Source organism: Centroberyx gerrardi, chromosome 5, assembly GCF_048128805.1.
Source record: "Centroberyx gerrardi isolate f3 chromosome 5, fCenGer3.hap1.cur.20231027, whole genome shotgun sequence".
NCBI classification, from domain to species: Eukaryota; Metazoa; Chordata; class Actinopteri; order Beryciformes; family Berycidae; genus Centroberyx; species Centroberyx gerrardi.
The window spans coordinates 36,377,747-36,391,284 of NC_136001.1; the positions used below are offsets into that span (position 1 = coordinate 36,377,747).

The 13,538-nt window shown below is 43.1% G+C and overlaps 2 protein-coding genes across 4 annotated transcripts in view; one reads left to right on the forward strand and one right to left on the reverse strand.

Annotated features, from left to right (window-relative positions):
* The window catches only part of cenpp (centromere protein P), a 130,719-nt gene that overhangs the window by 93,260 nt on the left and 23,921 nt on the right, over positions 1-13,538 (forward strand). The window lies entirely within an intron of this gene.
* The window catches only part of ecm2 (extracellular matrix protein 2, female organ and adipocyte specific), a 29,661-nt gene that overhangs the window by 2,054 nt on the left and 14,069 nt on the right, over positions 1-13,538 (reverse strand). For all 3 annotated transcript variants that reach the window (XM_078283858.1, XM_078283857.1, XM_078283855.1), the window contains 6 exons: positions 10,769-10,884; positions 5,972-6,107; positions 3,086-3,243; positions 1,228-1,367; positions 726-838; positions 270-483 (listed from right to left, as the gene is read on the reverse strand). In XM_078283858.1, coding sequence (XP_078139984.1) covers positions 270-483; positions 726-838; positions 1,228-1,367; positions 3,086-3,243; positions 5,972-6,107; positions 10,769-10,884 — 877 coding nt within the window. The remainder of the gene's footprint in view (positions 1-269; positions 484-725; positions 839-1,227; positions 1,368-3,085; positions 3,244-5,971; positions 6,108-10,768; positions 10,885-13,538) is intronic.

The window sequence follows — 13,538 nt, forward strand, 5'->3', positions numbered from 1 at the left end:
GAGTTGAGGAAGTGAACCGTGGTCGTTCCTCTCCTCTCTCTCTACTCTCTCTAACCCTAAACCTAATCTTAAATCACTACAATTAACACTAACTCCAAATTACGAAGGTGTACACTTTATTCTATTTTATTTCATTCTAATGACTAGATTTCTACCTGACTTTGTTGTTGAGTTTAAGCAAAAGTAAACTGGTCATTTTGTTGATGTATTAGGGCAGTAATAGACAAAAACGAACCTTTAATCCTCACGTTTCATAGTGATCTTTGTACCTGATCCTGTTGTTGTTGAGTCTGAGGAAGTGTAAGTTGTTCATCTCGTTGATGCCGGACGGCACGGTGACCAGCTGGTTGTGGTCCAGACACAGCTCCACCATGGAGTGGTACGAGCCGAAGAACGACTCCGGTTCGATTCCCTCCCCGTCCAGTTTGTTGTAGGACAGGTACAGGTACTCTAAGCCGGGGTCCATATGGGCAAAGACGTAGCCTTGGAGTCGGGAAACAGTAAAATCAGGGCAGGAATTTAACTTTACTGGATGGATTCCAAAGCTTACCAGCCACTGTCACTATTTAATGAACCAAATGTGATGTTTAGAACAAAAAATGATGGTGTCCTGTCTACCAACCATTAGACCCCTCCCACCTACCAGGTATCCTGCCTACCAGCAATTAGGCTCCTCCCACCTACCAGGTATCCTTCCTATCAACCATTAGACCCCTCCCACCTACCAGGAATCCTCTCTATGTTGTTGCCCACCAGCACCAGGTGGACCAGAGATCTGGGCAGGTAGGAGGGAACCAGGTAGAGATCATTATGGGATAGGTCGATGGACTCCAGGTTCCTGAACAGGAGGAAGACGAGGGGAAGGAGAGATTAAGAAGGAGATGGAAAGAGAGAGGAGAATTGATTGATTAATTTATTGAATCCATGTGATCAATTAAAATACAATTTGCCAACAAGCATATGTGTGGTCCTTGAGGAGATAGGAGATGTACAGTATGTATATATATATATACTGTATATACTGTATATGTGTATGTGGTCTAGCGAGTTTAGGGTTTAGCTTCGTTTGATGACCAGAGGACATTTTACATTTTTTTACAAACTTGCAAGCAACCAATAGTAAGGAGGTCAAGGTTCAGACGTCACAGCACCCAGACAACAGATGGAAGAAATATTCCTGTGACCCCAGACTCATGATGATAGACAGGAGGGTTGTTTTTGTCGGACCTGTGGTTGATCCAGGCCAGCGGGGCGATCCTGGTCTCGTCCAACCTGTTGTGCCTCAGAGAAACCACATTTAGACTGTTGGTCTGATTGAAAACGGTGTCTGAAATTTCTTCAATCAGGTTGTTCTCCAGATACAGTTCCTAGAAGACAGGAAGAATGAAAAAGAAATGTTTGTCCTCGTCAGGATAGTATAGTAAGCATAGAGGCTGTCCGTCAACCAGAGGAGCAGGTTCAAGCCCCCACCCTGCTGAAGTGTGTTTGAGCAACACACTGAGGGGTGAATTCACAAAGACAGAATAGCGACCGCCGTCTTAACGTCCAATTCACTAAAGAAACCGCACAAATCTAGTAATCGTGCAGACACGCCCACACATTTAGCGCTGATTGCCGTTTGCGATGAGACAAACATCTTTGGACCAAGACACAGAAATGCATCCTGACGCCAACTTGCAAAACATCTGGCACTGCTGCTGCCCTACAAAGACTTCTAAATAAATGTCACTAGGGTTCCTACTGGTTATGGAATTCCTGGAATATCATGGGAGAGGTGTTGTCCAGACAGGGAAAGTCAGGGAATTTCATAGATTTCATAATTACTATGTATTTTACTACTTGTTTCACACATTTGTATTAAATGGTGGGTTTCACCCCAACTGAAGTGGAAACCAGACTGAAAAACATTAACACACCAGGAAGAAAGAGCATTTTAGATCATGGAAGCGCTCTAACTTAGTCTTGGAATGTTATGGAAAAGTAATGGAATTTCACATCAGTTCCTGAATGTCATCTGCAGTTTGCAATTCAAGAAAAACAAAATGAAAAACACCCATGTTGGTGTTATGAGGTTGTCATGTCACAGCAGTGTTACTGCATGCTTTTGTTCAGTGAAACTGGCAGCCATGTCTGTGGTTTACTGGGAGTGTTTTGGGTTATAAAGGGCTAATCCACCCTAAAACTGAATTCACAATGTGCTATACTTACAGTCTTAGTTCAAAGTGGCAACATGTAGCCAGGCTGGGAAATGAACACCAGCCATATACTGGTACATTCTGGTTGTCTGGTAAGTTACTCTACTTCATTTGTATTTTTTTAATTTAAAATCATATTTAGCTGGTAAAATAGTGAAAGTGGCTGATGAATTTTGGAATCCCAAAGCTAATAACCAAAGAGTCAAGACTCTCTTGATGTCATCAAGAGACAAATCCTAAAGCCACTGACAGCAGCCATCATATTAAACACCGACCTAAATCTAGTCGAGGATGAATGTGTAGGATTTTGAAATGGAGAATGTGTAAGAACCCTTACGGTCACAAGGATATCATATGAAATTTGTTTTAAGGTGGATTTTCAGCAGCATCATGTTTGTGGTGTGCTGCAGTGTTGGTGGTTAACCAGAAGCCATAATTATATGTTGGGTGGACTGGTTTCCCACAGGTAGAAGCAGAGAGTTTACTCAGTAAATAGGTCTTAAACATCAGAGCCAAGAAGAACAACACTGCTGCATCAGCAAACAGAGGAATTCACACTGCAGCCAGCTGCTAATAAACCATTTTTTCACAAAAACTAAAACTGACCTATAATGCCTTGCTGATAATGTTATCTGATGGTAGATATAGACATAATTCCAATCAATACATCAATTGCTGATTGCTGGATTGATTAATTAAGTCCTGCCAGTAGACTGTTGGACTGGTTTTTGCCAACTTTGATGTATCAACAGAGACAGACAGACAAATACCAGTTGTACCAGTAGGGATGTAGTCGCAACCCAGTATGAGGAATGAGGTTGGCAGGTACTGTAGGTGGGTGGGGTTACGTAGGTAGATATGTAGGTAGGTAAAGAGATATTTAGTCATACCAGTAGCGTCCTGGGAAGGCCCTGTGGTACGGTGCGGAAGTGGTTTCTGCCCAGTCTGAGGTAGGAGAGCTGGACGAGGGGGGCGAAGGCCAGAGGATCCACGTTCCCTTCGCTCAGAAGGTTTCCCTCTAACTCCAGGATCACCAGACTGCTCAGATCTGATAAGATAAGATCAACTTTATTGTCCTTCGAAGGGAAATCGCTGAGGTCAAACATCATTAGACATCCCTCTCTCCATCATTAGGTTTTCTATGAGTTGTGGTGTTGAGCCTGGAGCCTGGTCTTTCTGTCTGTGGTTATCCTGCACTCCTAGAGGAGCTGTAGACTGAAGCTGGTGGCAGGATGGGAAAAGACCAGCAGACACAAGCAAACTGCTAGGAAACTATGACTGTGGCTGGAAAATGTGTCTACTTATTTGGAGTCTGACTTAAAAAAAAAATAGGTTGGCTGGTAAATGAGTAAAATTGGCTGCTAAGTTAGTAGTAGAGAGTAGAGTAATTCTTTAATGTCCCTGTGGGGCAGTTTGCTTTGCAGCCAGTAGTCCAACAAAAAAACAGCACATAATATACACATACAGGAACAGGAAACACAATAAATAAATAAATACATACAGCAACATCTGCAAATGCGAAAGCCTTTCACTTTTAGTTTTAAGCCTGGATCTGTGAACAGCTAGATGGCACTGCCTGAGGTCTCAGGCTACGTTCAGGGACATAAAGGCTTCAAAGTTCCAGGATGTTACATGCTAGACATCACTGAGCCTTAAAAACGAACAGTACGATCTTCAAATCAATTTTAAAATGAACAGGGAGCCAGTGCAGGGAAGCTGGAAAGGTTTTGGGGTAATATCATGTATTTGCTCTTTGTAGTCCACTGTGTTCTCTGTATCCTTTCTGAAGGCTGTAACATCTCTCTATCATAGTCCCAACTCTGTGTTCACTCTGCTAGTAACCACAGTGTTGTCCTGCTGACTGATGGCTGATTTGAGCTAGGTGATTGACAGCTGTAGCACCAATAGAGTGTGACTGTGCTCACACCAAGCATCACGAGCAGCGCCGGGCGCTCTGCTCGCTGGCTGCTCGCTGCAGCCCGTCGCCATCCGGCAGGCCGGCTATGAACTGTCAACCACGATCAAATTAACATATTCTCGTTTATTATTTAGCAAGCAAAATGTACCTCTATTACCTATATTTCCAAACAGCACTGTGTTTTTGTTTTACTTTTGGCTATTGTGCACAGAATCAGAATCACTTTTGCTGCTTTTCCACCGCATGGTACCGGCTCGACTCGACTCGACTCGACTCGACTCGACTCGACTCGACTCGACTCGACTCTACTCGACTCGCTTTTTTTGGTTTTCCATTGGGCAAGTACCAGGTACCAGGTACCATATTACCTGGTACCTGGTACCATATTACCTGGTACCAGGTACCATATTACCAGGTACCAGGTACCATATTACCAGGTACCAGGTACCATATTACCTGGTACCAGGTACCATATTACCAGGTACCAGGTACCATATTACCTGGTACCATATTACCTGGTACCAGGTACCATATTACCAGGTACCAGGTACCATATTACCAGGTACCAGGTACCATATTACCTGGTACCAGGTACCATATTACCAGGTACCAGGTACCATATTACCTGGTACCATATTACCTGGTACCAGGTACCATATTACCTGGTACCTGGTACCATATTACCTGGTACCAGGTACCATATTACCTGGTACCTGGTACCATATTACCAGGTACCTGGTACTTTTTTTGGCAGCACCTCCGTCGAGGTTCCAAGCGAGCTGAGGCGATACCAAAAGGTGACGTGAAAACACTGCAGACTGCTGATTGGTCAGAGAGAATCGTCATCAGTGATAGCGGGGATTTTAAAGCAGGCTAAAAGCTGTTGTAATTTTGGCTCTACGACTGTTAATATGTCACTTTATTAAGTTTTAATATTTTTTCAGGCGAGAAAGTAACCATGTAGATTCCCAATATGTGGTCAGTTTATCCAAATAACGCCTGTTTGTAAATCTGCTGCAACGTTTTCGGAGATTTGGGACCAGGACCGTCCGCCTCGCAGTCCGCCAATCCGCAGTCTGAAGAGACGCAATGCATTCTGGGGCGGTTGAGTCTGTGCAGTAAGCTCACGCCGCATACTCAGAAATTCTTGCTAATCTAGTATACATCCGGGCATTTCTTGCGTACACAAAATTCACATACTATGCAGTTGGAACGCACTACATACTCAATTTCACGTATGAATAGTACGTTAGTGTGCGTCGCTATGACGACCAGTTGGGGGGGGGGTACTATCTGCAGTGGAAAACCAAGTGGTACTACCAAAAGCGAGTCGAGTCGAGTCGAGCCGGTACCATGCGGTGGAAGAGCGGCTTCAGTTGGCTGAGTCTGTTTCCACATGAGGAATTCGACCTGGTTCTTTGCTCTCAGTTCACAGTAGAACAAGAAAACGATGATGAAGATCAGTTCCTCCTCCTCGTCAGTATGGCACAAACATCTGATTTGAACTTCAGAACATATTGAGATGTTACAGCGGGGAGAAAATCAAATCCCTCTCTGCAATCGGTTGCTGCTTCAGCGTGTCGCCGCTAATTTGCATAAAGTTAACCTCAGCTCAGCTCATCTCTCATTGAAAATGAAGACTGCCGGTGTGAGCGCACAGTAATGGGCGGGACATATCGCAACACTAGCACACGATTGGCTGCTGATGGGTGCCGTGTCGACCTCTCCGTCAGCCATCTTTGCTGTTGCTTTCCGCTGTATTGTGTGTCTTGTGTCCGGTATGGACGTACGGAAGTGTGTCATGTGATTTAAAGCGGATCTCAGTATTGACGTGTATTATGGGATGTTAAAGCATTACCTTGGAAGCTGTCGTCGTCGATCTGTCGCAGTCTGTTCTCGTTGATCTTGAGCTCCTGCAGGGCGGGGGGGAGGTCAGAGGGCACGGCTTCTAGAAAGTTCCCATCCAGGTACAGACGCCTCAGCAACTTCAGACCCTGGCAGACAGAATTATTATTGGTATTGCAAAGTATTAAGTGGTAATGCGTGCAAAGTTGACCGCCCATTCGATACCGATTATCCCCACTATATGGCAAAACCAAAGCAATCTGGAGTCTGATGGTCTAGTCGACTGCTTTTCTAAATCTGGACTGCCACGATGGTTTTGCGTAGCTGTATTCAGGAGCATGGCTTTGATACCTATTTAAGCTAGCTGTGGTGTTTACCAAGTATTTGGATTCATTATTATTATTATTATTAGTTGTAGTATTAGTATTAGTATTATTTTACCCTTGTTTGATCACTGGTGGTACATTAAGAGTCTTGTAAGCCCATGTGGACTAGGAGCATGAAACTATAATAACAAAAAAGTCAGTCAGGTATTAGTAATATTAATGTAATAATGTATAATATTAGAATATGCTACTACTAGAATGGTCAACATGGTCAACTGTATTATTAATAATAATAATAATAATAATAATAGTAATCAAACAAAAACAGTTTGTGTCTCTAGCAGACAGACAGCAGGTCATAATAATTAATGAGAGCTCTGATTATCATTATTTTGTCTCTTATTCTGTTCTTCAGCAGGCTTTATGTTATGATGCTGATGACCACACCCTAATTACCTCTCAGGGATTAATGAAGGATGATGATGATGATGATGAAGTGCTGGTTTGATCTGTTCTAGTCTATTCTCTGAATCCCTCTGCCTGCCTGTCTGTCTCTCTGTCTGTCTGGCAAGGAATGTTGTTTTGGTTTCAGAGATCATGCTGGGCTCTGTCTGGGCAGGGGGAAACGTGTGTGTGTGTGTGTGTGTGTGTGTGTGTGTGTCTGTGTGTGTGTGTGTATGTGAGGGCAGTTCAGGTCATTATCATTTCCACTTTAATAGCCGGGGGGCTGAGCAGTGTGTTTGTGTTTCTGATTGCATATTTGAAGTGTAGATTTCTGTCTCTGATGCCGATGTGGACATAAATAATCAGCGTGTGTGTGTGTGTGTATGTGTGTGTGTGTGTGTGTTTCATGCTTATGCAAAGTGTAAGGGGAAAGGGGCAGATTGAGTCCAAACATAAAGCCAGTCAGGAGTATGAAGCAGTGAGTTGGGTTGAGCTCACTGTCTGTCTGGCTTTGGATTTATTGGATTTAGGAAGTTTAAGGCCTTACAAAGTATTAAAACGTCTTAACTCCAGTCATTAGAGGTCTTGACAGATTTCTTAGATGAATCCAGAACGGGTTAGTAGTGCAATCTGCATCCTGTCTGCTTTACTAAACACTGTTTTTATTACTTATTTATTTTCTTATTTTATAGTTTCACTGCTTTCATCAGCTGTTCAGTCAGAAACTGGCTGCTTTCTTTATTTTGGTTTTTAAATTGGTCTTTAATTCACTTCCAGGTAGCATCAAAAGGCTTAAAAAGTCTTGAATTAGGCTTTCTATCCTGCAGATAGCCTTGCTGTATTTTTCTTGTTTTGTTCTGTGATGCCTGTAGCTCCTCTGGACCATCGCAGCAGTAAGTTAGACTGCAGAAAAGCTCAACCATCTCCTTCCTTTTTGTATGATTGCATTATAATACCAATATCCAGTATATAAGTCCTCCCTGGAAACTGTCCGTCACATTTAGCCTCCGGGAGCGACTGTGACAAAGAGATATTTGACCACTAACATTTCTATTTCTGGTCACTGGCCATAAACTGATCTGCAGCTCCATCATACAGAACGGACACATCTATAAAGACCAGACTGTCAGGCTGGTTTAAAGGTTTAGTATGTTAACTATTAGCTTGGGACAATATATTGTGATATTTTCCGCAATATGGAATATTGCCCCCCCACCCCCCCCACCCCCTCGTCCCGGCCGCCGCACATGTGGTGCTTAGATCACAATTATACAAACTTTTAAACTTAGAAACCTATAATCTACTACTGGGATAGGATAGAAGACATTTCATTTTATTTCAGCTGGGTTCCCTTTTCCACAACCAGCCTGTTTTCCTGGAAATATCAGGAATGAGCAGATTACACCAAACAGCCATAGTTTTTGCTTGAATAGTAAGATAATATTTCTTGGCTATTAATAATAATAATAATAAGAATTATTATAATTTATTATCATTAAGAGCCTACAAATATGATGTAATGTAGAAGAAATAAAATAAGATACAAAAAAAAAAAAAACTAAACGGAAAAATCCCGGCCGACCTCCCTACACACACGATAATATCATATATCCTGATATTTTGGCGGGACAGCAGTGCAATATTTTGGATATCGCCCGAGCTGAGTTAACTAGTCTCCCTCTGAAGGCTGTTAAAGGTTCGGTGAGTTAACTAGTCTCCCTCTGAAGGTGTTAAAGGTTCAGTGAGTTAACTAGTCTCCCTCTGAAGGCTGTTAAAGGTTCGGTGAGTTAACTAGTCTCCCTCTGAAGGTGTTAAAGGTTCAGTGAGTTAACTAGTCTCCCTCTGAAGGTGTTAAAGGTTCAGTGAGTTAACTAGTCTCCCTCTGAAGGTGTTAAAGGTTCAGTGAGTTAACTAGTCTCCCTCTGAAGGCTGTTAAAGGTTCGGTGAGTTAACTAGTCTCCCTCTGAAGGCTGGTAAAGGTTCGGTGAGTTAACTAGTCTCCCTCTGAAGGCTGGTAAAGGTTCAGTGAGTTAACTAGTCTCACTCTGAAGGCTGTTAAAGGTTCAGTGAGTTAACTAGTCTCCCTCTGAAGGCTGTTAAAGGTTCTGTGAGTTAACTAGTCTCCCTCTGAAGGTGTTAAAGGTTCAGTGAGTTAACTAGTCTCACTCTGAAGGCTGTTAAAGGTTCAGTGAGTTAACTAGTCTCCCTCTGAAGGTGTTAAAGGTTCTGTGAGTTAACTAGTCTCCCTCTGAAGGTGTTAAAGGTTCTGTGAGTTAACTAGTCTCCCTCTGAAGGTGTTAAAGGTTCTGTGAGTTAACTAGTCTCCCTCTGAAGGCTGGTAAAGGTTCTGTGAGTTAACTAGTCTCCCTCTGAAGGCTGGTAAAGGTTCGGTGAGTTAACTAGTCTCACTCTGAAGGCTGTTAAAGGTTCGGTGAGTTAACTAGTCTCCCTCTGAAGGTGTTAAAGGTTCAGTGAGTTAACTAGTCTCACTCTGAAGGCTGTTAAAGGTTCAGTGAGTTAACTAGTCTCCCTCTGAAGGCTGGTAAAGGTTCTGTGAGTTAACTAGTCTCCCTCTGAAGGTGTTAAAGGTTCGGTGAGTTAACTAGTCTCCCTCTGAAGGCTGGTAAAGGTTCGGTGAGTTAACTAGTCTCACTCTGAAGGCTGGTAAAGGTTCGGTGAGTTAACTAGTCTCCCTCTGAAGGCTGGTAAAGGTTCGGTGAGTTAACTAGTCTCACTCTGAAGGCTGGTAAAGGTTCGGTGAGTTAACTAGTCTCACTCTGAAGGCTGGTAAAGGTTCGGTGAGTTAACTAGTCTCACTCTGAAGGCTGGTAAAGGTTCGGTGAGTTAACTAGTCTCACTCTGAAGGCTGGTAAAGGTTCGGTGAGTTAACTAGTCTCCCTCTGAAGGCTGGTAAAGGTTCAGTGAGTTAACTAGTCTCCCTCTGAAGGCTGTTAAAGGTTCAGTGAGTTAACTAGTCTCCCTCTGAAGGTGTTAAAGGTTCAGTGAGTTAACTAGTCTCCCTCTGAAGGTGTTAAAGGTTCAGTGAGTTAACTAGTCTCCCTCTGAAGGCTGTTAAAGGTTCGGTGAGTTAACTAGTCTCCCTCTGAAGGCTGGTAAAGGTTCGGTGAGTTAACTAGTCTCCCTCTGAAGGCTGGTAAAGGTTCAGTGAGTTAACTAGTCTCACTCTGAAGGCTGTTAAAGGTTCAGTGAGTTAACTAGTCTCCCTCTGAAGGCTGTTAAAGGTTCTGTGAGTTAACTAGTCTCCCTCTGAAGGTGTTAAAGGTTCAGTGAGTTAACTAGTCTCACTCTGAAGGCTGTTAAAGGTTCAGTGAGTTAACTAGTCTCCCTCTGAAGGTGTTAAAGGTTCTGTGAGTTAACTAGTCTCCCTCTGAAGGTGTTAAAGGTTCTGTGAGTTAACTAGTCTCCCTCTGAAGGTGTTAAAGGTTCTGTGAGTTAACTAGTCTCCCTCTGAAGGCTGGTAAAGGTTCTGTGAGTTAACTAGTCTCCCTCTGAAGGCTGGTAAAGGTTCGGTGAGTTAACTAGTCTCACTCTGAAGGCTGTTAAAGGTTCGGTGAGTTAACTAGTCTCCCTCTGAAGGTGTTAAAGGTTCAGTGAGTTAACTAGTCTCACTCTGAAGGCTGTTAAAGGTTCAGTGAGTTAACTAGTCTCCCTCTGAAGGCTGGTAAAGGTTCTGTGAGTTAACTAGTCTCACTCTGAAGGCTGGTAAAGGTTCGGTGAGTTAACTAGTCTCCCTCTGAAGGCTGGTAAAGGTTCGGTGAGTTAACTAGTCTCACTCTGAAGGCTGGTAAAGGTTCGGTGAGTTAACTAGTCTCACTCTGAAGGCTGGTAAAGGTTCGGTGAGTTAACTAGTCTCACTCTGAAGGCTGGTAAAGGTTCGGTGAGTTAACTAGTCTCACTCTGAAGGCTGGTAAAGGTTCGGTGAGTTAACTAGTCTCACTCTGAAGGCTGGTAAAGGTTCGGTGAGTTAACTAGTCTCACTCTGAAGGCTGGTAAAGGTTCGGTGAGTTAACTAGTCTCACTCTGAAGGCTTTAGCAGCGATGCCGGCGGAGGTGAGTGTGTTCTTCCCCAGGTTGATCCACTCCAGGTTGGGGATGCCGTTGAAGGCTTCCTCTGGGATGCTGCTGATGTTGTTCCCTGCAGGTCAGGACAGATGGTTTAGTTAGTTCATCCTGGAGCCAGAGGTTCAACAGTCAGACAGCTAGCACTACAGTGACAATACATGAACATTTACACTCAGTTTCTAGATCACCAACATTACAAGTAACTAACAGTAAGGAGATCAAGGGTCAGTAGGGATGGACGATACATGGAAATTCAATATGTCTCAATACAAAATGTGTGAATCCCTCTGGTGTGTCAGGAACATGAATGGTGATATCAGCTCCATGTTATTCTGCTGTCAGGAACATGAATGGTGATATCAGCTCCATGTTATTCTGCTGTCAGGAACATGAATGGTGATATCAGCTCCATGTTATTCTGCTGTAGTAATCACTAATGAGACTCTTGACCATCACAGTTTCACAAGCTCTCCATCCAAATTATATTATTGTCACTTTGTAATGACGTTTTTAAATTGTTGTTTACATTCTAGCAGCCAATGGCATCGCTAGAAAGATTTGAGTCTCAGAAATAAACAGAATTCTGCACAGTCAGACTTTGTTGTCACTGAACTTTTATTGATCACATGGTATCCTGGTTGAACTGAATCGTATCGGGAGATGAACAGATTGTCTATCACTAAGGGTCAAAGGTCACAGCGCCCTGACAACATGGAACAAACATCCCTGTGATGGTAGAGAAATGATATGGAAAGACAGAAATAAGACATTGAAAGGTCTGGCTGTTTACAGTCATTCAGTTCAAACTGTTTCAGATGTGGCCTGTTCTACTTTGTTGTGATGAACAGCAGTTAGCCAGTCACCGCCTTATTTACATCATACATTGGAGTTTGCTATACAAATATATTACCATGTCTATTTTTTCAGACTTTTCCCTAATTTTTGTACTTTTTTTTCTTGTGAAATACTGAATAGTTTTCAGATAAAGCAAATGAGATCATTGTAGAAAAGGAAAACTCAGTCTTTGGTTGAACAGTTGAATTGTTTGGTTGAACCAGAGTGACGGCGGAGAGGGGGGTCGCCGGGAGACGTCACTTCGTTTTCAGCCAAAATGAGAACCTGTGATCTACATCTCAGCTTTCAGACAAGTCTACTTTATTGTACCAAACCTGTTTTCAGGTATAGCTTGGTTCACACTGTTCAGCTGTTTAAGAACAAAGCTAACTGTCAGTAGTGTTTGATTTAGGTAAGACAGTCTCATATATTACGCCTCGTGTTGCTTGTATGCATGTAGCTGATATTGGAGGGGATGGAAGGGGCGGATGTTCTTGTTAACACAAATTATCACGTCCCACCTTATTATTTTAAGGGGAAACGTGAGAGAAAACATTGTTTTACCTCCCTATGGCCTGTCTTGTGGAACAAGTAGACAACTTTTTGTATGATTACTGCTTTCCTGGAGCTTTCCTGCTGCGAAGCATAACGAGTAACTGACAAGCTGCCGGTGATAAGATAACAATAACTTCAGGAACCACTGCCTAGTCATTTTCCACTTCTTTGTGAGTGCTTCGACTTCGCCCAGTGATTAGTTCGTCTGCAGGTTTTAATTAGGCTGCCACTGGAGATGACTGGTCTGTGCTTGTTGGAAACATCCTGCTGGTCTGTCTGTGTGACTGGAAGCTTCTGTCTGAAGCAGCTCCGTCTGGTTGTTCAGACGCAGCAGAAACCAGCAGATTCAGCTCGGCTGCCGCAGCGGGACAGGTGGGGCAGAAGGAATTAAAGGGATAGTTCACCCAAAACTTTAAATTCGGTCATTATCTGCTCATCCTCATGCCAGCACAAAATCATATGAGTGTTTCTTCTTCATACAACTCCCCAGCAGCTCTCCGGGCTCGCTGCCGGAGGAGCTTTCTCCAAAACATGTTCAGACCTGTCTCCAAAACATGTTCAGACCTGTCTCCAAAACATGTTCAGACCTGTCTCCAAAACATGTTCAGACCTGTCTCCAAAACATGTTCAGACCTGTCTCCAAAACATGTTCAGACCTGTCTCCACACAGCTGCAGGTCCAAGTCCTCCGCTGCTCTGTGAGTGGAAACACTAAATGTTATCAATTATTTAATGCAAATCAAGTCTTCCTCTGTTGGATTCAGCTTCCGCGTTGTGTGCGACTTGTGTGCGACTTGTGTGTGACTTGTGTGCGACTTGTGTCATCTCGCAAGGTTTGTGAATGCGGAAGCTGAATACAATAGAGGAAGACTCAATTTCACTAAGTAATTGATAAAATTTAGTTTTTGCAGTTTTTTTTTGTGTTTTTCACTCACATGGTCAGAAGACTTGGATTATGCTGCAGCTGTATGGAGACACTCATGGACATTTTTTGCCCTTTTTGAAACCTAAAGGACTGGACTCCATATTTTAGTTTCTACTGGCATGAGGATGAGTAGATAATGACCGACATTTAATTTTTGGGTGAACTATCCCTTTAAATGCACCTCATCCAGCTCTCTCATCTGGTCACAGTACAAACAGACACAGATATGTTACTGGACTGTGCAGGTTACACAAGGTAACAGGGACTTGATTTTGGCTTATACACACACACACACACACACACACAGCTCTAAAGCTCTTAGTGCAGAGTGGTGTCTCTATAGTTTAGCAAGTTAAGGCAAGTTCCAAATGGTTCCTCAGTGTCTCCAGTGTAATTATGTTGTATGTTAGCCGG